General features: G+C 42.7%; 1 protein-coding gene across 1 annotated transcript in view; it reads right to left on the bottom strand.

Annotated features, from left to right (window-relative positions):
• Positions 1-25,048, bottom strand: part of ctdp1 (CTD (carboxy-terminal domain, RNA polymerase II, polypeptide A) phosphatase, subunit 1) — a 117,728-nt gene that overhangs the window by 55,353 nt on the left and 37,327 nt on the right. Inside the window, exon 12 of the mRNA XM_083774942.1 lies at positions 74-273. Within this exon, the coding sequence (XP_083631068.1) occupies positions 74-273 (200 nt within the window). The remainder of the gene's footprint in view (positions 1-73; positions 274-25,048) is intronic.

Below are 25,048 nucleotides of genomic sequence, written 5' to 3'. Positions count from 1 at the left end.
AAGCTACCTCTTTAGAGGCAGCAGGGTAACAGGAGCACACCGACGCACCGATGTGACAGGCAGCCTCACTCACCTCGCTTCGCCACCCGTCGACCTCTCCTCGCTCACTGGCTTCTGGATCTCCTCGCTCGGTGCCTGCGGAAGGTGTCCTCCGCCTCCTCCTGCGCTAGGCCCAGCATCCTGCTGCTCTTCATCCTCCTCTTCATCCCCCGCTTTCAACTTCCAGGGTCCCTGACTCTCGCTGTCGCTCTCCTCGCCTAGGATGTCGTCCACCTACAGCACATGAATATATATATATATATGAATATATATATATATGAATGTATATATATGCAGGCCAAAGAGAACTTCCCCAGGGAAAGGAAGGGAACGCACACTCCAGAGACTCCAAGAATTTCTTTATTTCACAACACGTTTCGCCGTTTGGCTTCGTCAGGTGCTTGCATGCATTTATACCTTTCCTACCAGCACCTCCTCCACCTGGATGTGCATGAGAAGCTATCTGTTTGAATATATATATTTATATATATATATATATATAGTTATGTTACGGCCTGTATGTACACACCAAGTTGTTGTTAGGTGATGGGGATGGCCCGATTAGCGACTGTGCCCGGAAATTTGTCGTGTGTGTGAAGTGTGTATTACGGTTTCAGTGGTAGGCAGGGGCCTGATCGCCCAATTGAGCATTATAAATATGCAGCAAGAACTAGTTGTATTGGGAAGACAGAGCATTTTACTTGCATTCCCACAGAGAGAAGTCTGTGAACAGGAAAAGGTATTTGGACAGCACAGCATGCACGAGAAAGATTGAGAGTGAAGCAGATTGAGCGACAGAGAGAGACAGACTTCCAGGCACAATGTATGAAACGCATTCATTTCCGGCAAAATTAAAGTCACAGTTGATTTGATGATAGATGTCCTTTCATTTTGTGTATATAGCGTAGCTCTTTAGCCAAAAAAATTGCCCATAATTATTGTGATATGTGTTTTCATTTGCCCTAGTGCAGGCAGCACTGACAACACACAGATAGAGAGAGAGAGCTACATGGACAAAATTATGTCATGAAACACATTCATTTCAGGCAAAATAACAATAATATGTCAGACTGACTTGCTTTGTCATCCTACCCACTAATGGTACCTTTATTTGCTCGCTCACAGGCGCAGAGCATTGCCATAAACTCATTGTCAGCTGTAGTCTATAAAAATGACTACAGCTGACAATCAGACTATAAAATGCTACCTAATGCCATATTGCATGGAACTCAGCATCATGAGTTAGCTTGGGGGTAAATACCTACGACATTACACAGTACTAGCATCATGTACATCACGGTTGGGTGATGTACTTGTACATCAAGCCTTCCTTATTTTGCACAGGAAAATAAGCAAATTATCACCATACAAACTTTACCACACGCTTAAAAAAGGGTAGAACTTTTCTTTGTGATTATGAACACACTGTAGAGAGAAGGTGCCATTATGGGAATAGTATGTGCAAAGTGATTCATACAGTACATTAAAGGAGAACGGCTCAAATTGGGGATACGGCTAATTCCCTTGAAGTAAGACTGTGCTTTAATTATGCATCTAATTATATCTGGGGAAATGGCCTTCACTTTAAACTACGTGCTTGCATAAGCGGCCCAATTTTTTTTGTAAATAATACAGCCAGCAAATTATTGGTATTCCATTAACACTACAGTCATTCATGAGAGTGCTGTGTTAATTGATGCAATGATCTATGGTACCAGATTTTATATTAGACTGGATATTGTCTGTGGTTTTGGATATTGTACTATTGTGATATGGCATAAGTGTTTTATATATCGGATCGGGAAAATCGGTATCGGCAGATACTTAAACTCTAATGATCGGAATCGGATTGGAAGCAAAAAAAGAAAACGTGATCGGGACATCCATAATTTTAACCGAATAATGGGTGAAAATGCAAAGTGATTTTTCAATCGCACCATAACCCTCAATGACTGTGACTGTGCTATTGCCGTTCTTGTGCCTTGTATCGTCTCCAGAAGCCGTAACAAACAGCACGCCTTTCATTATGACTTGTCAAAGCATTTTCTTAAATGGTACTATGACTCAGTCCTTTTAGACATGTCTTGGCGTTTAGTTGGAAGTTCAGCTCTGTGACATTGCTGTTCTTGTGCCTTGCATCGTCCATAACTCACAGCACCCCAGAGGTTACTGGATCAATGAATCAGGTTAACCATTTGACAGTCAACCGGGGACACAACAATCAATGTGGACGGGGGCGGAGGCAACATGAGGTAAATACCAACAGAGCGGGCAGGTAGTGTCTCCATCCATTAGCAACAAATGCTACTTTGTCCCTCAGAGAGAAACAGTCTAAACTCAGAGACAATTATTTTGGTGGCTAAGCTAGGCTCATTATTGACATCCAGACAGCCACTTTAAGGGCCAGTCGTTGGCTATTTAGACAGCCAAAGAACTGTGCACTAATGATGACTTAGATCAGTTTTGCCATGAGGCAAAGGGGACACAAGCTTAAAATAGGACCTGTGCTAGTTGGTGTCCATCCCAATTCCTTGAAGTCTCTCTCTGAAGTACTGAAGAGGTGAAAGAATCGCACACCACAAAGAAATCAGTCCTTAGACGGAAAAAAAGTAGTCAGGTGCAAAGTGAAAGGACAAATGATTCGGTCACACGATCACCGTCGGTGCCATATGTATTGTGTGTGTGTGTGTGTGTGTGTGTGTGTGTGTGAGATGTTGTAGTGTTCCAATTAAAAATGTGTCTGCTCGTTGTTTTGCTTCATCACTTCCAATTTAAATTGTTTATTCTGTATCCGGTATGAGTTATCTCGCCTGATTGAATGAAATTGATATGAGACTCGTTAGTGAAGAAACACTCTACAGCAATGATTACTACGAGAATGTAGAGCTAAGATATGACATACAGAACCTAGAAATAAAATGTGACTGAAGCCAAACAATGGTAGCAAAACAAACACTGAATCTCATGAATTCACATTATCCCCAAAGGGATTTCTGTCTCAACATAACATAGTTAGATCTCTTCCACGTATTACTTTTCTAACTTAGTATATTCTGGATCTTGTGTTGCTAATTTATTCATATATTCATTGTTTAGTTTGTATTTTTTTTAGGTGCTGCAAATACCTATAAATGATATCCTACCTCAGTAACAAAGGCTCAGTGCAATTCTAAATTGCATACGACTAGAAATTTGGAAATTCAACTGCAACATGCAGAGCAGAGAAAGGTTGGACCTGCAGAGATGTACAAATTAACTTGACAGAATCTGAAAGTCAATAAAACAACAGCTTGTTGGAATTTCAACCAACCCGAAACGCAAAAAACACAAAAGAATGCAAACTATGCGTATGCTAAAATGTGCTGTAAGTTATATTCTTTTGATAAACCAAACGTTTAATTAAAAAGTTAAAGCTATATTCTGGTAGCTTGTTCAGTAACAGGGGTCCAGCTCTTATACATACGATTATTTTTCAGGTGGTCACCAATTTCATCCAATCAGTTGAGAGAACCCATTTATCAGCTTTAATTTGTTAAAAATCCAAAACGCTTGTATCTGGTATGAGTTGACTCCTAATTGGATGAAATTGGTATCCTTTTTTTTTATTGATTGAAATCTTTATTAACAGTTTGTAGAATTTACAGTACATTTTAAGCACAAACTCAATACAAAGACTGTCAACTGTGAGTGGACGACCCAATTAAGCATTACACTTGTTTACAACAGGGTCCACATTGTTCAATTCATCAAAACATTTAAAGACATACAAACATTTAGAGACATACAAATAGACATTTCTCTGTAGGTAAAGAACAGAACAGGAATTCATCATATGGGAAGCAAAAAAGGGAAAAGATACAATATACAGTGAGGGAAAATGGGGGGGGGGGGGGGGGGGGGTGGGGGGGATTCAGATTGTACAGAGGCCAGTTTCGAAATGCAGCCATCCATAGGTGCCCTTTGAGAGCGGTTTTGAAGGAGTCAAGGGATTCACATGTCTTAATGACTGTTGGTAGGGCGTTCCACATTTTGGTGGCATAGGAGCGAAAATAATTTAGTCCCTTGTTTGTGCCGAATCTGGGTTGTACATGGTTTGTTGCACTCCCTCTGGTGTTGTGGGTGTGGACTTCGTTTACATTAAGGAAGTATTTAGACAGGTACATGGGTATCTTGGTGGTGTATCGAATCTTGTGGACCAGACCCATTGCAAGATGCTGATCCTAGATCCAAGATCCTAAACCTTAAAATATATTTTCAGTTCACTAATAAGCTGGAGAGACAGGGAGACCCATGCTACTGAACAAACGCTTATTTAACAAGAAATATCACCTAAGGCACCTGTAATTGCCCTATCATCATCATCATCATACTATAATTCTGACAATGTCTGTCTGAATGTGTGTCTGTCAGAAACAGGCAGCTCCTCACTGCCTGCACCAATCGCTCCCACTTATCACACAGGCATTGACCATAATAATATGGAGGTCTTAACGAAGCCCTTTTTCCAATTGAACAAATTATAAATTAATAATGAATTTATTAGTGAATTAAAAATGTGAAAATGCACACGGGCGCAGTACCCCCCACGGCCACAGGGCACAGTACCCTCCGCGAGTATTTCACAACGGGTAAGGGCTAGTATTATATAATTTGTTGTATCAAACAAATAGCAAAAATAGCCTATCTACCAGCTCACAATGCTTGGATCTTGAGCGTATAAATCTATTTGGGAAGATTTTCTCTCTTTTTTAACGTTTTCAATTTCTTTTGAGAATGTGTGAAAATCGTGACTACAAGCTTAATGGGGTTAAGTCTAGACTGAGCTTTGCAGGACAGATCCACTCATTTTGAACAGTAAGATAATTCACCTGAAAAGGGTGAATCACAGCAGTCCGCTCCGTTGCCTGCACAGTCAAATCCGTCACGGTAAGAATTTTGTTGAGTACTTATGGACAGTGAGACCCACATCTGAAAACTGCCCACAGTTCATGGTGTCAGACAGAGAGAGAGAGGGTCTTGGCAGAAAAGTAGATATTGACAATCCCTAGCAACAGCAATGTGGCTGTCCTGATACAGGGCTGTAATAACAGGTCAAGCTGAGGGGCAGGCGTCACAGCTTTCTAAAGCTTAATCCAGACCAAAAGAAAACGCGTTAAGTCTGACTACTTCATATTGGGCACCTAGGAAATAGCCGATCTACAAGCCCACGACGTGCCGTAGATGCATCGGGTCGTGAGCTTGTAGGTCGGACATGAATTAATCATTAGTGTTGTGGGTGAAAATTGCAGCGGCTTGAATTAGTCCTAAAAAAAACAGCCCCTCTGAGTCTCAAATCAAGTTGAGTTAGTACAACCTGGGTTTAATTTATTGAGGCAGCAAAAAAAATGTGTGACAAAGTGCTCTGGTGTGTACCTGATTACGACGTGCTGCACGATTTGTGCCTGCTCTGTGATTTAGTGTATGGATTTAACTCAATTGGAGCACACAGTCGTTTTTTTAAGTGCCTGACAATTCATCATCTGCTCAAAATTCTGAAATAAGAGCAAACACAGGCCTAGTTTTATAGGTAGGTGGGTACTTTATTCCCCAAGGGGAAATTAAATGCGTCCTTCAGCATTTTTCTACTTACTAAAGTATATTTCAATAGAACGTGTCACGATATGGCATGTCATAACTTGAAATCGGTTACTTTCGGCAAGCGACACCATTGTTATATGGAGTATATTAGGCTTTGTGTGTGTCATCCTCCTTGCCACACGCTTTCACACTACCTCACCTCAAATGAGATTCTCTAGACGGTGTTTCCCAAACCCTGGTTATCAGAGAGCCCTGGTACGCCTGGGCTGGTACCTTTTCTATGCTAGCTCTATGGATTACCGGTAATTCCTGGAATTATTTAAAACCAGCAGTACCGGCAGTCTCTCACAGCCATATTTGGGAACCAGGAGTCAACAGATACAGTACATCCACCGTTTAAGGTATGTAGGAGGACATGGCATATGTTGCCTTCACACGGGCAGATGCAAAAGATACAAAGATGCAAAGCTACACAGCGTATTTGTAGTTTTGTACCTGAAGTTTTTTGTAACTTTGTAGCAGCTACAATCGCCTGATGCATTAGGATATGCACTAGCATTAAGATATGACATCTGGCTTGACGACAGATTCAACACCACATCAGAAATCTTGTTGGGAAACTACAACAAAAGACTGTCTTCATATACTGTACTGTACATAAATAAATAAATACAAATCAGCTTATACTTCATCTGTATGAAAAGTATTATAGAAACTACATTGCTTATCGGATCTAGACTATGGGGATATAATTTACAGACACGCTGCTGCCTCCACACTCAAGCCCATAGACTATTTTCCACTCAGCTCCGAGCTTCATTATTGGTGATATCTATAATAGTCATCACTGCATCCTGTATGATAAGGTTGGTCTGCTCTGGCTGAGAGATGCAATAATCATTGGTTTTGTATATTAACAAATCCATGGTCGCTGGAAAAATGACCATTATATCATATCGATGTTACATTGGAAGTTGGAAACAAAGTCCAATTCATGGGTTCCCACACTTTTCAGCCCCGACCCCGAAATAATGCTGCCATTGACTCGCAACCCCAACCCAAACACAGAGTAAGTTTTCTGCACATAATTTGTCCACACATGTAATGTATTAAAGGGCCCTTTTTTTGCAACCAGAAGATATTTGAATGATGTGTAGGACACAAGAAACACTTTCCTGTGGTCTGTGTGTGTGTAATATGTTTTCTATATACAGGTTTAATGTTTGTTTTTAGTTCAATGTTTGTTTTAAAAACGCCATTACATGTTTGTTTTACATCACCATTACATCACCTAATCATAGCAACATGAGTTAGATTTTAATATATTAGCGCCCCTCACTTCACACAGGGGTGATTTTTAGATATTTTAGTCATAGCGCCATTTTCGGGGTTTAGCAACGATTTCCCTTCAAACAGTGACTTAGTGTTGAGGTAAGCTACTACTAGACAATTTACGGCCTTTCATGTTTACATGCCGATTTAAACTCTGAAGTGAAATGTAGCCTGAAATTACAGGATTACCAATATCGCTTCAGATCATTTTAGAGTAGAAAACAGTTTTTGAAACTCTGCTGAACAGTTAGTCATCCCGCGATGACTGTCCCGAGGTCAAAAATGGTCACATGTTTACATTGTATTTCACTCATTCTGTTGAATTCTATTCAGGTGTGTAAAATATTTTTGATCGTTGGGAACCCCTGGTCCAATTCACTCACACCAGTACCGTCCTTGTGCCAGGTCATATTAACTAAAGTTTGTAATGTAAAACGGTTCCAATCGCTCAATATTCCATTTTTTGAGAATCTCCTTCCAGCAAAAGACCCTGAACAATAATGACTAATTTTTGTTGTTTTCCAGAGACCACCATACAAGATTTGTGTTGTTAAAATGTTTCCAAAATAGGTAAAAAGATCTACATGCTGACAATGCATTGAGATGCGTTAGTGTTAGACAGTGTTAATAGATGGTTAGATAGTGTTAATTAAAGTGGTTGAACTAATTAAGAAACAGTGTTTCCACAGAAACGCTGCGATAAAGAATGAATTACCATGCTACACTCCGGTTGTCAAAACAATTATTAGCTGGGTATAAACAGTCCGTCTCCGTAAGCTGACTTTGAACCCAAAGTAAACTTTAATGATCCAAAGGTGAGAAGTTGATACTGATTAAGATGAAGACATTGGAAAAAGCTTTTTAAAAGGTGGCTGCCTCATTGTATATTCAGTGGCTCGACAGGAGATTCATCCCAATTAAGGTTTGAAGTCAATGGCACAGATGACTTGTTTTCAGGCAAATAGTGTAAGATGTTAAGCTTCGCCTGGGGTCCATGTCTGACAGCTCATGTCATTACGTCTCGCTAGGAAATTGATAACCTAATAGTGAGACAGAATCGACATCAGAGTAAAGCAGAAGCAAATGGTCAGAATGAGACTTTTCTTCCAAATCACGTTAAAAGGACTAGTCAATAGACGTCAATGTAGCAGTCTGGCCTCTCACTGCTCTCTTTGCTCTGGCTTATTGGGAGAAAAAGCTGCTGTCGCAAAATATATTGTACTATATGATACATATAGCCCTCTACAATTACTCGCTGCAGCTGTGAGGAGAAGCACATGATGCCACAGGCTTGTGAAGAGCCAGGGAATTCACAGGTAATAGGACAACATCAAGCCTTCGTTGGCGAAGATCCAGTAGCAAAAAAAGTAGGCCTCCTGCAGATTATTTCCAATTTGCCCGTGGGACTGTAGCACTGATAGCAATTCAAAAAGTGCTTATATAACACCTCTGCAGTAAACTTAACCTAGAACAAAGAGTGGAAATGGAACAAGACCTGAGGCACTACAAAGTAAACGGATGGAATGGAGAAAACTGATGCAGATGGCAGTGAATATTTGCATTTAAGCATCTGAGCCAGTCTTGCATCCTTTAATTTGGAGTGCTGCTTTTTCCACTTGGTTGGTTTATGAGTCAAGTTGTTTTCAAAGCTGAGCACCCACTGCCTTAACCAAGGGCAGTTTACAGATGATGGATGCGTGTGTGTGTGTGTGTGTGTGTGTGTGTGTGTATAGATATGCCTTGAGACTTTAAGTTGTCCATTGTTTTGGGGACAAAAAGTTTGAAACCCACTGCTGTAGATAAGTTGCATAAGTGCTGCTGTCCATGGTTCTGAAAATATATGGCTAACTTGGACTGGATGCTTCTTCTCTTGGTTCTTTCCTCATTACATTAATCTCAGATGCTTTCCAGACCACCAGGGCCAGAACAAAGGCCAAAATGCGATGCTGGTTCCGGAGCGCTTGAAACTTTAAAGTCTTCAAAACAGTTTAATTATGAGAGTGTACTGGTTCATGGTGGATTAAAAAGTTTATATTCACGCAATACAAGGCCCACAGATACGTATGTTTAATATATGGGTGAAGATCGGCTTACGGCACATTATTCATGTAAACTGAAAACATTGCTATTAAGGTTAAACACTTTCCATTTGACATCCAAATGTAGCATCAAGGACATGTCAACTTTAAATCTATGAGGTTCAGGCAGCGACAAACTGTTTTTGTTACGATCAGGTACCACTTGAACCCTACCGACACAATTCTGGGTATGCTGTATAGGCCAACATTGGTGAAAATATGTGAACATTCAACAAAAATAGTAGATCTACAATCTAAGAACACATGACGCTGCATAACGTTGTGAGCTTTAAAACAGTTTAACTGCATAACCCGTGTCCCATGCGGGTTATGCAGTATTTAATCCATGTTCTCCCCCTGCGTAATACGCTAAACCCTCTATTTGTTTTACGTGTTTAATTCGCCGTTTTGTAATAATTTTAAAGAAACAGACGATTTGTCGCAGACCTGGTGACGAGGCAGACGCGTTATGATGATGTAACCGGAAATCAACCAACCGCCGGCTTGCAAGGGCTTCTGGGAAACTGAGTCCAACGCAAATTAAACATGGGTGTACGGACAATCTTAGCTTTGCTCTTCCCCACGGAAGTGTGTTTTTGTCGGCTCAATAACAAATCATTGGAGTGTTTTCAAGCGGATTTTCATGGATCAAAGGCGTAAATACTTCGGCATATGCTCCAAAGGTAATTAAACAATCCCGGGAGCCTCGGTATATAAAGCCCAAATCTGCAATTTGTCGGGGAAGAGATTTGGTGTAGAGGGAAAAGGGAATGGGGGTCCAAGAATAGACCCCTGGGAGACCCAGGTCAATGAAAGGTAGGGTTCAAGAAGTAAACATTTATTCTGGCTCAATTGCTTGTAAACATATAAACAATGACCAAAACTGGATGGCTTCCCGTTGATACACAAAGAGAACCAACAATTCAAAGGCAAAAAATCTCAGGTTAGTTGGTTATCTCGGCAGTTGACAGACGGTATTTCTGTCAGGTTGCCAAGGAGGACTGTGCACAAATGGAAGCTGATCAGAGAGAATATTCATTGTCCTCAAGGAATTCAGTCAATCCAGTAATTACTCTGCCCTAATGCAACACATGGCAGGTTATTGTAATCACTCCACCCCAGTATGTGCACACATGGAGGGATGATCAGTAAGCTGCCCCAAAGAGGTGATTAAAGACCTAGTGCCATGCCTTTGATACTTTTTTCTTTTTTGTTTGTATAAGGACTCGACATTGCTTAAATGTGACGGGATGTCTTGCCTGTGAATTTCCATCTTCCCCATTGTAAACTCGCAAGCTTCTCTGGCAAACGGGTGAAGCTGAACAGACTGGACTGCTGACATACCGGTATCACGACCATGTACCTCGAAGCGAAACCCACGCAATCAAACTGCTTCATGTTTGATTGTGGTCTATAAATTGTCACGCACATTTCAAATCCGGCAGCACAGAAGGTGGTCACATTCTCCCCTTCTGCTCCCGAGTTATGGCGTTAAATAATGGCCGGGCAACATGTCATATGATGTTACAGTTAAGTTAAACTTTAATATTTTGTACTTTCAGAAAGGTAGGCGGTCTCAAACCGGTTAAACGCTGTGCAGCGTAAGCAGGAAGCAATAGTTACCACAGTCCGTGGAGTTATTCCCCACAACAACAACAACAACAGATGGAAAGAAAAAATAATAATTGTCACACGATTGAAGAGAATCCAGTGCTTAACCGGCCGTGCGGGTAAAACGCTGAGGGACACTCACTCTCCTTTAACTATTAGTTCAATTTGACAGTTGGATTATGTTTTTTATTATATTTATTTTCTTCCAATTACTAAGTAGCCAGCATCAGAAGCCAGCATTTTTTTTTACGTTTTAAACATAAAACGGCATACTATTAACAGTGGCCTTATTTTCAGATAATACTTTTATGGTCTTCCAACCTCTGCTTGATTTGCACAATCTCCTCCTTAAACACATACAGTAAATGCCAACAATGGCTTCAGGGCTGTGTGCTTTCCACAGCCTTGATGTAACAGAACTTCTAACAGGCCAGAGCAGGTACTGTATACATCTGCCCAAGAGGAGCCTTATTGCAAACAGGCAAATTCGATGGTTCCTCAAATTGGCCAACAGCCTAGTCACCAGCTCAGATAACTTCTCTGGCCCATCTGTCATTGAAGCAGGGATTCTGTTGCCATTCTCCGTAAAGGAGCTGGCAAATTGAGTCCATCGCAACTGGCACATAGGAGTGACACTGTAAGTGCCCTGTCGCTTTCCCTCTGCTAGATTGGCATCAACTGAACTGCAATGAGTTCCAAACTTCCAGTAATGACCACCAGAGGTAACGGAATTATAGGTAATTGGCCACAGACCCCCATCTGAAAATATGTTGTTGCAGGAACAGGAACCTCTCAGAAGCAAAGATTTGAGTTAAAAACCTTCGCTCTGAAAGAATATATATTCAAAGATTTGTGCCGCATTTCCACGATAAAAAGAAATAGGAGACCTACAAGCTCGTAGTGCGGCACTCGGTGCCGCGCTATGAGCTTGTAGATCTTTTTTTCAATAGCTAAAGTGTAACATAATGCTTAAAACACCAAAAGGGGTTCACGTCCAGATTTTAGATACTAAGACTTCCCACAAAAACAATTTGTATTTCAGGCCAAATGCTGCCAGACACTGCCAGACACATTCCCCACTAAGGTTGGGCGATATGCCAATTTTTTTCAACCGCCAATCGTCTGACCAATATTCGCCGATTGACGATGTATTCGTGTCATAAAAGTAAAGTGAGAACAGCTCACTGCAGGTCGCAAAAAAGCCAGATTTACAAGCTCTCAAGGCGCCGCGTCCTGCCTGTTTTTGCAGCTCTGTTCGCTAGGCGTTGAGAGCTTGTAGATCAGTCTGTTTCTGCAGACTGCAGCGCAGCCAGGGTAACTAGCTCCCTTCCCTCCCCGCACCGGTCGTCGGAGGCTCGGAGCGGAGCCCACAAGCTGCTGCGGCCGCCCCGGGCTGATCCACACAGGCTCTCAAGGCATCGCGTCCTGTCTATTTTTGCAGTGCCGTTCGCTACGTGTTGAGAGCTTGTAGATCTGTCTATTTTTGCAGCGCTGGTGTCGGGGTTCGTTCAAGTTGTCAATAAAAATAACTTGGATTACAGGCGGAGATGAAGTTCAATCAGTGGGTTGCACCAGTATTGGCTACACGCTAAGCTAATCGCTAAGCTAATGAATGATCCCCGTGCCTATACACTAACACTAGTAGACAGTTTTTTTTATTTCCCCCCCCGCCACTCACGGGTGGCGCATTGGGATTGTGATGAGACACGAGACAGCAGTGTGCATTCTGTTGTGACTGTATATTATTAAACTGCATGGGTCTGGACTCCGGAGCTTAAACAACATGTAGGCTACAGACTCCCAGCCAGGCTGCCGTAAGTGCCGTGCCGCGGTGCCCGATGCTGGCTGCTGACAGTGCTGAATGCGGGGACTGTGGGAGGCTGGGAGCATACCATTATAACGGGGGATTTCCACCCGGCTGCTGTTACTACTTTGCTGATTCACATGTTGCTCATTACATGTTAATTGGGCTAAATCGTCCCGAGAAATCGCCTAATAAAAATATTCGGCGATTGGATTCGTATATTCGCGATTGACGATGTATTCGTATCGTCACCCAACCCTATTCCCCACAGGACAATATGTCCGATTCTAACTAGAAAAGTTTTCACTTTCAGTCAGTAGACACAAACCAAGGCCAGAAATAATGCAGCCCTATGCCCGGTGTACAGTATGCCATTACTACCCATTTCTACCTATAGCCATGAAAGGGTAGCACGGCATGCATTTACCAGTTATACAATTTCTGTCATTCATGTATCTGTTAATCTGATTGTAAATGCTTTGTGTTAAATAGGTTTTAATCACCACCAATAATATAACCGTCAATCAATACACCAAACACCAAAAAGTGTTGTGTGTTTCCTGCACCAGCCCTGCACAAGTCCATTAAGACAGAAAGTAAGATCTGTAATGACACTGACATTACCGCTACACATGTTGACACAAAATAAAAGTGATGGCAATTGCGCAGCTATATCTGAAAGATGGTAGAACGTGTCAGCATCGTCTTAGGAAAGAGACCTCCACAAGTAATTTCTCCATCAGTTACAGACAAGCTCCTCAGTGCAGCATATAGTGTCTGTGTGTGTGTGTGTAATCTGCATGACATGGTGTGTGTGAAAAGAGAGATTGGTCTATACTCTTACGCATACTCAAGTTACAACTAGGGGTGCTCGGATCACGGTTTTTGGGGCCGATCCTGATCACCAATTTTTTTTTTCATGATCGGCCGATACCGATTTATTTTCTGTACTGTATTATTACTGGTAGCTTTTTTGCTTCAATATATCAAAGCGTTGAATAAAGAGAGGGCTGAATGCAGTAACTAAACAAAAATACAGTACAAACAAAAAACTTTTAACTTAGACCTGACTGAGGTATAGTAGGCTATAGTAAAATAAAAATACATTGGGACATTCCATATACCGCATCATAAGATAACTAGTCCACACTATGTTTTCATAGACCCATTTGCTTGGAAAACTAACCTGGCAACCTGCGCCCCGCGGTCAGTTTCACTTTAACAAAACGCAATGTTTTCATCAACACATTTGCTTGGGAAACGAACCTGGCAACCTGCGCCTCGCGGTCAGTTTTACTTTAACAAAACACAATGTTTTCAAAGTCATAGACCCATCTTGGAAAGCTAATGGATATATTTTCCAGGACACATTTCCAGGACAGAATCTCTAAAATTATAGGTTGATGGCAGCCTCTGATTTGAACTTCAGTCACAATATGAATTTAACTTTTAATTCAACTTGCATAAGTGTAGCCTGCTGCTGCTTTTTTTTAGCCAGGTGAAACGCAAACAAACGCCAAAGGAGAGATTCAAGTTATCTGTGTGGAGCATGTTTATTGACATTATCTGCGGGGACAGCCGAAAATGTTCTCTCTCTGACAGAGCGAGCAGAACGCTGCTGAGTACTCTGTTGGGGTGGGGGGAGAAGCACGCATGGCTAATCTGAATACCATCATTACCATGGTGATGTTATGGGTCTAGAGACCCTGTCAGACCAGGTCTAAACACATAAGAATTAGCCTCGGTTTGTTTCGACCCGGGTGCTTATTAAAATGGCAAATTATTTTGGTTGTAAACGTCTTTTATAAAAGATCGGATTTGCATATCGGTGAATTTGGCAACGCCCGATTGAGTCAACAGGAGCTAAACATCGCCCGATTTAAATCGGCCAACCGATAGATCGGAACAACTCTAGTTCCAACTGTATATATCTGTGATTTCAAGACAGCACCGTCTTAGTTTACATACCCTCTACAAAGTTTAAATCAAATCATACTCCAAGAAAATTATAACGGACTGGTGGCTAGATGATGGACATACCATAAAAAACCTGTTGCTGGTGGAAATATAAACACCACATGAGTGCATGCAACTGTCTCGTTACTTCCACTTTTCCTTTGTTCGGCTGTATGAATTAGGGATGAGCTGGAGAAACATTCCGTCGCTGTCGTCACGACACAATGACAGGACACAATGGAACGTTATTATCTCATCAAAGACCTCTAAGTCCCAGTGGATGCTTTTCAAACTTCTCAGGGTCAGGTCACTGTGTTCTAATTATTAAGTAGTGTCTCTCAGTTCCAAGAATGTACTGAACTGAAAGGGAAGAGTTGAAAGGAGGACTTATGTGATGCAAGCAAAGCAAAGCAAAAAGAGAAGAGATAAAAAGCATTTCTCTACTCTAGTTGTGTATACCACAATAAATGACAAAACAAAACAATAATGCCATGGTCTCACAGCCCAATCCTTTGCTAATGTAAGTAAGTCACTGTGTACAGTTTGAAATATGTATTGTGTGGCAAATTTGTTCACAGAGTAAAATGTGTTTGCCATTTCCCCTGCAATGACAAATGCTCTTGTGCGTGAACGGTGTGCAGTCGACATCTCTTTTGGACAAGCACAGGTTTTTATAAATACTTAAAAAGTGATTTACAAGAGCTATGTTGGTGTAACAGATTCACTGAAACGTTTACATGCATAACACAATCCAACTTTCACTTTACTTTCACTTCACCTGGCAGCTGTGTTCATGTTGCATTTTGTTTAATTGGTCTACTTGTGAGGGAAGAGATACAAACCCGGCTAAAGACAGCTTGGCCTTCAGCAACACCATACAAAAGAGACAAAATTCCGTACACAGTAATTGTGTCTACTCAAGTGTTTAAACTGCTAAAGGCAGTACAGCAATTATCAGAAACTCTGACTGCCCCAGAAGTTGAAGCGTAACAATTTGGGTGGAAAGGAGGCTCTGGAGCAACTCAGACAGTTTAAGCCCTTATTTTATTATCAGGGTGCAAGTAAAAAAGCGACAACGTTTCGATGTTTCAGTTACATCTTCATCAGGTCAGAAGATGTAACCGAAACATCGAAACGTTGTCGCTTTTTGCCTATAGCAACGTCCCAAAATGCAGATTATTGCTATTGGGCGCATTAAACCAACAACCACTGCGTCCACAGGACGCATCTTTATCCCGCACTGAAGACTATGGCACTCTCTCGGTCACACACCATGGAGATAGATAGACAAATACATTACATCATAGAAAGCAGTAAAAAGTTAAAAAAATGTTAAAAAAGGCATGAACACCAAAACACCAAAAAAAAGCAAGGCAAATACGTCAACCGACCAACCCCCTCCCTCCTCGTCTCCCCCCCACGGCCCCCATTGATTCATTATATAGTCTAATGGCCGTTGGGATAAAGGAGTTCTTAAGTCTATCTGTGCTGCATGTCTGGGATAAAAACCTGTTACTGAAATATGGAACTATGGAAATCTAGCACTCTTTCAGCTAAACACTGATGCGCTGAAATCCTCCCTGTGTGTGTCTGCCTATATCAGTATCGAGCATCACCTGGATTATTGCACTTGTGGAACAGGCACCGAGTATTTATAGGCTAGTCTATGGCATCAGTCATCATGATGCATGGCGTCAGGCTTGTCCACATTTGGGCATAATCCGGGCACACAGCCAGAAACACACACAGATGACAAACTTCAACTTCATAGGGAGATATATATAGATGGTTTACAACCCGAGTACCAAAATGTGATGTATGTTACTAGACTAGTAGACTGCCTGCCTCAGGCTCAACAATGGGATGGGGGATGCCTTGGATCGATGGTGACATTTTGCAGAGTCATGCCTTGGATTGTCCTCTAGCGTTTTGCCCAAGGATGTCACCTCAGCAAGCATAGGAGATCAATAGCACTAGGCACTGAACGGCCAAGGATGTCTTTGACTCAAAAAGATCCCCCTGTGATCCTGAGGCCAAAAAGCCACATCTCTGAGGACATGCAAGCTCTTACACCGTGTCTCACTAACACAGAGTTTACCAATCATCAAACTGTATAAATCAAACTGTATGAATCCTCAACGTGGCGTGCTGGGACCTCCAGGGCTCCTTGAGGATCTGAGGATCTGTAACTGGTGGGTTGCCAGTTTCAGCCAACCAGGACAGAGTTCCCATTTATAAGCTTAACATCTATAGTGTTCCAGTTCCAATTGTACATCTGCTTGCTATCAGAATATAGAGTAATTTAACACTTACTTTAACAAACAAATATCATGTACTGCCTATCTTTAATTTAACAGAGAAAGGGGAAGGTATCAAATTGGAATCCGTTTCAAGGGTGACACACTAAAATATCAGACTAGAGAACCCATCAGGAGAGCTACATTCCAAGTCAGTTCAAAGACATACTGTAGCCAATTCTTAACGCTGTACTCAAACATCACATTTCAGACATGGCTGCAAAATGAACTGAACCAATGTTTGTTCAAAGGTTCAAAGGCTTGGATTTGGAAAAGTTTAAATTGAAAAATGAAGGCTTGAAAAGACCAGAAGGAATCATGAATAAAACTGAATTCATTAATGTGCTGTTGTTTATGTGCCTGTGACTGTAAAATATTTGGCTCCAAATGCTATGCAGTCAGTGATGGCTGAGCTATAGGAAGCAGAACGAATGTACAGAGATGTCTGTGCCATTTCATCCTTTCTTTCAAGAATTCAGTGTTTCCTCTCTTGTGATGGAAAGGCACAAGAATGACATGAATTTATAGTTGGCTACCAATCTATCGATTATCAATTATTTGCAGAAAATAGCCGATCTACAAGCTCACAAATGAGTGTGCAACGTTATTATTTTGGAAGGCTTTTTATCTTTTTACAAGGTATCAATCGAGGACATAAAGCCAATGAGAAAATGTTAGATTAAGACTCGAGATTCAAATACTTTGTGTCACATACTCATACAGTAGGCATATGAGCAGGGAAATGTTTGTGCTGTACAGTCTGTGCCTTATTATAATCATACCGTTGGTAGCTTCTGATATGACAATGGTGTGAAGGTCTGAATGCGAATACCACAGAGGCATTCAGCCATCACAAAGTGAAAGGCTGTGCTCTGGCCCTGGCTAGGAGCATTGACAGCATTCTGTAGTCAGGTCTACAGATGTGGCTGTTTTCACGGGTGGGAAGCTTAGCTGGCAGGGCTGGGGTGTTTACTAGACAGTAGGGATTGGCAGTGACAGGATCTATACACATGGGCATAGCAGCTATATTGAGGAGAAAAAGGAAAACATCTCAACAATAGTTTGATAACAAAAAGGTCTACAGATGGGCCAACTCTGGCTAGACAGCCAAGGCTATGATTATTATCTGTGCTCCTTAAGAAAAAAGCACAATCTACTCATTGTTAAAGGAGAATTCCATGCTAGAAGGCTTTCTTACCTTTCTTTGTAGTTGTTACGTCCCCACCAAAGAGGTCCAGGTGTTGTTTTGTGCAAAAGCTCCTTGTATAGATTTGTGAAATCTATACAATGTCTTTGCAATGCAAACATCACCAGATGACAGCTTTCACTTCATTAGACAACTTGCACACGGGTACAACAGCAGTGACAACACAGACGTGTGGGGAGGAATTAATTGACAAAAAAAGGGGTAAATAGAGCGCACACACACACACACACACACACACACACACACACACACACACACACACACACACACACACACACACACACACACACACACACACACACACACACACACACACACACACACACACACTAATGCAATGCACACTCAGACCCATAACGATTCATACACATCTAATTAGCCTGCATGGTGCAGCGAACTGCAAAATGAATAGGAGACAGCAGACAGTCCCAGCTATCATGCAACACACAAAGGAAAACTATTTCAAGGAAAGGTCACCTAGCTGGTACATGTGCATCTGTTACACATGCTCCTGGTAAATTGACAGATTCCTTCATGTAACCATTTGTGACATTTAAAATGTGAGCCTGTCTACCTGAGATAAGTGCAGAGCTCTAGCCAATTAGGTCTGCCATTTTTCTTTCACCCGCAAAGTTCTGTTAAAGTTTAAGAATGTCACACACACAGCCGTTACCCGAGGCAGGCTGCAAGGGATGACATTTCAAAAAGACTACCAGAGTCCTGCACTTTACTTTCTCTTTACTCTTCCACAACACAAAGTAGAGATGTTGGTTGGGGGATTTGCTCTTGCTTGCAAGAAAGTCAACAGCCTAATTCCCTGCATTCAAATCAGGGCTGCTACTTCTATATTGCATTCTGAACCCTCTGGGGTTGAAGGTTACACTGACTGTGTACTAAAGCAGGGGTTCCCAAACTTTTTTGGACCAGGTACCCCTTTTGGGGTAGATATTTTTCCAGGTACCCCCTCATCCTCGCAACACAGATAACAATATATTTACAGGAAAAAGCTTTGGCATGGTGCTGGGCGCAGGCCGCAGGGGGGCCTTCTTGCGTCGAAAATTTTGATGAATTAATTAATTTGATTCAATAATTAATTAATAAGATTAATAAATTAAGATTAATTTGTATTATTGCTCTTGTATTGCTATTGGAGACACTGGGGGGACACTGGGCAGGCACTGGGGAGGCACTGGGGAGACACTGGGGAGGCACTCGTGAGGCACTCAGGGGGACACTGGGGAGGCACTGGGGAGGCACTCTGGAGGTACTCAGGGGGACACTGGGGAGGCACTCAGGGGGACACTGGGGAGGCACTCAGGGAGACACTGGGGAGGCACTCAGGGGACACTGGGGAGGCACTGAGGGGACACTGGGGAGGCACTGGGAAGGCACTGAGGGGACACTGGGGAGGCACTGGGGAGACACTGGGGAGCATGGGGAGGCACTCAGGGGGACACTGGAGAGGCACTGAGGGGACACTGGGGAGACACTGGGGAGCATGGGGAGGCACTCAGGGGGACACTGGGGAGGCACTCAGGGGGACACTGGGGAGGCACTCGGCTGGGCACTGGGGAGGCACTGGGGAGGCACTCCGGGGGACACTGGGGAGGCACTGGGAAGGCACTGAGGGGACACTGGGGAGGCACTGGGAAGGCACTGGGGAGACACTGGGGAGGCACTGAGGGGACACTGGGGAGACACTGGGGAGGCACTGGGGAGACACTGGGCAGGCACTCAGGGGGACACTGGGGAGGCACTCAGGGGGACACTGGGGAGGCACTGGGGGGACACTGGGAAGGCACTGGGGAAGCACTGAGGGGACACTGGGGAGACATTGGGGAGGCACTGGGGAGACACTGGGGAGGCACTCAGGGGGACACTGGGGAGGCACTGGGGAGACACTGGGGAGGCACTCAGGGGGACACTGGGGAGGCACTCAGGGGACACTGGGGAGGTACTGGGGAGCCACTGGGGAGGCACCATGGCGGACACTGGGGAGGCACTGGGCAGACACTGCAGGGCAGACACCGGGGTGGCACTTGGGGAGGCACTGGGGAGGTACTGGACATTTCATATCACACACACACCATGATTCACTAGCCCCTCAAAAAAAAAAAAAAAAAAAAAAAAAAAAAAACGTTTTTTTTTTTTTTTTTTTTTTTTTTGAGGGGGCTTGGGGTACCCCCTGGCTATGCGTCGCGTACCCCTAGGGGTCCGCGGACCCCACTTTGGGAACCGCTGTACTAAAGCACAAAGAACTAAAAAGGTACGCTCAATGGAGCACACATTTCCAGCAGGAGGCACGCTCCAATAATAATACTTGCTATGTCTCTTCTGTGTGCATGCACGTGGTGTGTCATGGGTATACTCACTCACCCTAGAAAACCATGGTGTCTAAATCTGCATGGCGTCAGCAAAACATATTATAAAGAACATGGAGGCACAAACTGTACAGTGTATATGCCTCATGAATTAATTACCCAGGGACAAAAATCCGTTGCTCAATACATCATATTCAACAAATAGCATCTGAATGAAATAATCAATTGGCTAATTGTAAATAAAAAGTGAATGGGTAAATCACGAACAAATTTCACCTCTCAACATACAATTCATTCAGATTAAGCCTCACACAAGTCTTGAATGAGTTGATGTCTTAACTCTTTCGAGTTTTACATTCAACCTGTCACATTTACACACGCCTTGCGGGAACACCCCCCATTGCGAGCAGATCACACCGGCTCAATGGCTATCAAACAGCTCCATCCCTAGTGATTACGCTTCTCCATATCATTAGCAGGACTGACCCGTCTGAAGTGAGTGGTGTGTGTGTGTGTGTGTGTGTGTGTGTGTGTGTGTGTGTGTGTGTGTGTGTGTGTGACTGTGTGTGTGTGTGGCTGCGCAACAGTGACACTTGGTGGTGAAGAAATGCTATTTCCGTGCTCAGACCCAGCCAGGAACCTGGAGCCAGGTTGTGTGAAGTGACTGAGGGGCGCTCTTATCATCATACATCATCATATTCCATGCTATGAACACACACACACAAAGCTATGCATAATCAAGGCTGCATGGGGTTATTTAATAGACGATGGCACTGATTCTCACAACATAGACATTTGATGATCACCAATCTCTGCCACGCAATACGTCTGCCTTCACGTGGTTTGAAATGAAAGCATGAATGATTGATGACCTTTTTCACAGATGAAACAAGCATTAGTCCTAGTGCCTTCGCCATTCAATCAATTAATTAATTTGCAAATGGACACAGCATTTAGCTTAGTGCTAATGCATTTGGACTATTGTGCAAACCACCAGCTTCCCACTTTTCTGAATGACTGATCATGTTGGGACTAATTCATCCGTTTCTCAGTATTCAGGGGCACAGTGAAGATGAGCAATTGATACATTAGCGGGTCAATTTCTCAGTTCATCATTAAAATTAATAAGCCGAATCCCACCACGGTTGAACATTGTTGACACGGAAAACTGCACATGTTTGCAACATCCTCCTACAAGTGGAAACAAGTACATTATCTATTCTACATTCAAGTCCAGCTGAAGTTTCTTCAAGTTCTTGGCTGATAATCAACAAATCAAAAGATTGTTGCGGAAACCTTGTGCGTTTTCCAATGGATCAAAAATGTATATAGTCACAAGCTCATATTAAAAAGGTAGGGCGTGTTCCCTCATCCGCGTCATCAGTGCCCATACCCGAGGTGGGGTTGGCGAAAGGGCCTTTCTGTGTGGAGTTTGCATGTTCTCCCCGTGTCCCCTAGGGTTGGTACCCTCACAAAAACATGCAGTAATCCTGGTCTCTAAAACTTGGCCAGCCAGGGCACCTGATGGAGGGGAAAGGAACTGGTCGGAATAACGTGTTCCTTCCACGTGCTACGTCCGGCCAGGGAAATTCCCCCCTGTCAGGTGAAAAGAAGCAGCTTGGACTCCTCATGCATAGAAGGAGGCATGCGGTCAGTCCGCTGCCCCCCCCAGGTTGGCAGAGGAAGTGTAGCGCCCAGGATTACATTAGATAATTGGCACTGGGTGAAAAAACTGGGTTGCAAAATCGTGGGATAAAAATTATATAAAAAAAAAAAGTAGGGCAAGTGACAATTAGTTTTTCTTCTATTTTGTAAAAACAAAAAGGTTTTTGTTAAAGGATTAAAGCACTATTTTCTGAAAGTGAACAACATGCCGTTTGGGAAAACCCCTGATGTACAGCATTGCTCAAAATGTCTTTTGACTGAATATCATCCTATTGATCCTAATATAAATGTGCAAAACATGGGGTAGCATCAACAACAGGGATGCCAACAAACTGAAAAAAGATGGTTAGGAAGAGTTGCACCATACAGTAGTTGGGAGTTCGACAAATTGGAGGTGGTTAACCCATTCTGGGTGGGAACCCCTTTTGGCGTTAGCATTATGTTATGCTTTAGCAATTTGAAAAATAGCAGATCTACAAGCTCATTTTGAAAAATTTGAGCTATTTTTGAAAATTTGTGAAAATGTGGCGCAAATATATATTATTTCAGAGCGAACGTTTTAAACTCAAATCTTTGCTTCTGGTGGGTCCCTGAAACAACATATTTTCAGATGGGGGTCGGCGGCAAATTACATAATATAGTTTTGGGGTTCCTTGACATGAAAATGTTTGTGAACCACTGACATAGAAACCTAGGTTTTTCAGAAAACACTGACATTTTCATAATCGTCCTCAGGTCTAGAGTAGAGGGAGTAGAAGGAAGCTGGGCATGACACAATATCCTGATGGCAGATGAAATGTGCTGGTGGGGATGAGGAGCTCATTCAGCCACAGACTAATCACCCCCTGGCACAAGGCACTGGGAACAGTACTTTTGCCTGTAGCCATCAGGCTCCACAACCAAGCCTGAACCCATATGTTCTGTTCTGTTCTGTTCGTGTATTACCAACTCCTGCTCGACTCTGGTACATTTGCACATGGACTACTCTGGGATGTGCACTACAGAACCACGACAGATAACTGGATCACTTTTGTAGCCATATTACAAACAGTGAAAATAGCAGATCCACAAGGTCACAATGCGTCACATTTATGTATTTATTTATTTGCAAGCTTTCGGTCTATATACTGACCTTCTTCAGGCATCGTTTTCTTCTTCAAAACATGTTTTTTAAATAAAAATGGACCAACAATGTAGGTATATTACGGTACCTTTTTTTAATACTGTAGTACTGAAATAGAAAAAAAAACAGGTGCGCTTCCTATGGAAACTGCCCTTTGTTTAAGGCAGTGCAGGGTGCTCAGCTTTGAAAATAACGTAACTCATAAATCAACTAAATGGAAAAAGCGGCACTCCAAAATAAAAGATGGCTCAGATGCAATTTCTCGTTTCGGCAGTATAGCCTTCAGAGCAGACTGGTTTATGTGTAGTACTGAAGTACTTTGTCAGTGCTGATTCACGGTGCAACACTACTGTACCACAACCACACATACTGTACAATCGTACCAAAGGCCCTGCGCTGCTGCAGACATAATGTACCATTTCCTGATTAATAACGGAAACAATTTCCATCTAGCTTCCCGCAGAAGCTGTGACGACGTCTTAACGTGCACAAACGGGGGGGGCAATCTTTCGAAGATGTTCCGTGCCGCTGTAATAGTTCTATGAAGGAGAAGTCGAGGTGCACGGGGTAGAATTGCATTTAGGGCGATCACTGAGATGGGACAATCACACATTTGATGACTACTGTATGTGGCTAAAATAAAATAACAAATTGATTTGTGGATTATGAAAAGCTTATCACAGTGATGAATGGCATTGAAAATTAGATGCGTTATGGACCATTAAATGCAGTCAATGTCATTTTCTATCTTATAACAGATTATGTGATACTAGTATATATATATATCAGATATATTCATGCTGGATTTCACAGTGATACATATGGGGGAAAATGCATAGACACATGGCATGATACGCAGAAGCAGGGGAAATGTGGAAATAAAATGAAAACTATTTAAATGGTAGCTGGTGCATATATAGTGCCTTTATTTAAAGTGTCTTTCAATGTGCATTACATTCATATACATACATCCACACAGACAGCAGAGGAAACCATACAGGGAGGGCACCAAGTAACCTGCCCTTCAAGAGCAGTTACGGCCCGGGTCAAGTATCTTGCTCAAGGACACTTTGGACAGTTTGACACCAAGCCAGAAGTAGTCTAGGGCTCGAACAAGGAACCCAAGCGGCTGATCTCTTTCTTAGCCGCTGTTGCCCCCAAAATAGCTGGCAGCTTTGCCAGTATTTCTAGGTCAGTGCTTATTTAAGAGGCTATGCAACGCTGCAAGCTTTCTTCTTTCCCACTAACACAAAGAGAAGAGGGGTATTTTTACAGAAATGCATGGCACAGCACTTTCTCACTGTCCCCCACGGCTACAGCAACGTACTCTCCCTCTACCTCTACCCCCCCCCCCCCCCACCCAACACGGTCGAGGCAGATGGCCGCCCACCCTAGAGTCGGGTTCTGCCTGACGTTTCTTCCTAAAGGGGAGTTTTTCGTTACCATTGTCGCAATATTGCTTGCTCTGGGTGGAAGTGTCTTGAGACAACTTGTTGTGATTTGACACTATAATAAAATTGAATTGAATTGAATTGAACTTCAATGTTCAACTAAACTATTAATAATGCCAGGGGGTTTAGCACCCTGAGAACAGGAATGGCTACATCATTCAAAGCGTGACTAATCATCCTAAATATCCGCAGCATTCGATCAAAACCCCCAGACATTATACCATTTACAAGAAAGGTCCGTGACCTCTGGTGGATGTCAAGGTCAAAAGTGAGCACGCCAACGAGATTTCATAACGGAGGTGATCACAGATGAGCTAGCACATGTGCATGTCAGTAATAAAAGGTAGGCGAGGTGCATTGTGCATGTGCACGACAGTAATAAAAGGTAGGTGAGGTGTGAAATAAGACTGGGACGAAAGGACAGATTCGATTTCTATCACAAAGGCAATTTACCTTGAATCACCTGACGCAATAGGATTTTCTTGCAACTGTTTGATAAGATGCTTTACCTTCTCCAACAACAACAAATGTGATTAAATCAACAATATCCTTTTCAAAAGAAGACCCAGCATCACGTGTCATGAACT

The sequence above is a fragment of the Protomyctophum parallelum genome, assembly GCF_964188405.1.
Source record: "Protomyctophum parallelum genome assembly, chromosome: 1".
NCBI classification, from domain to species: domain Eukaryota; kingdom Metazoa; phylum Chordata; class Actinopteri; order Myctophiformes; family Myctophidae; genus Protomyctophum; species Protomyctophum parallelum.
This window is presented reverse-complemented; position numbering and strand designations above follow the sequence as displayed.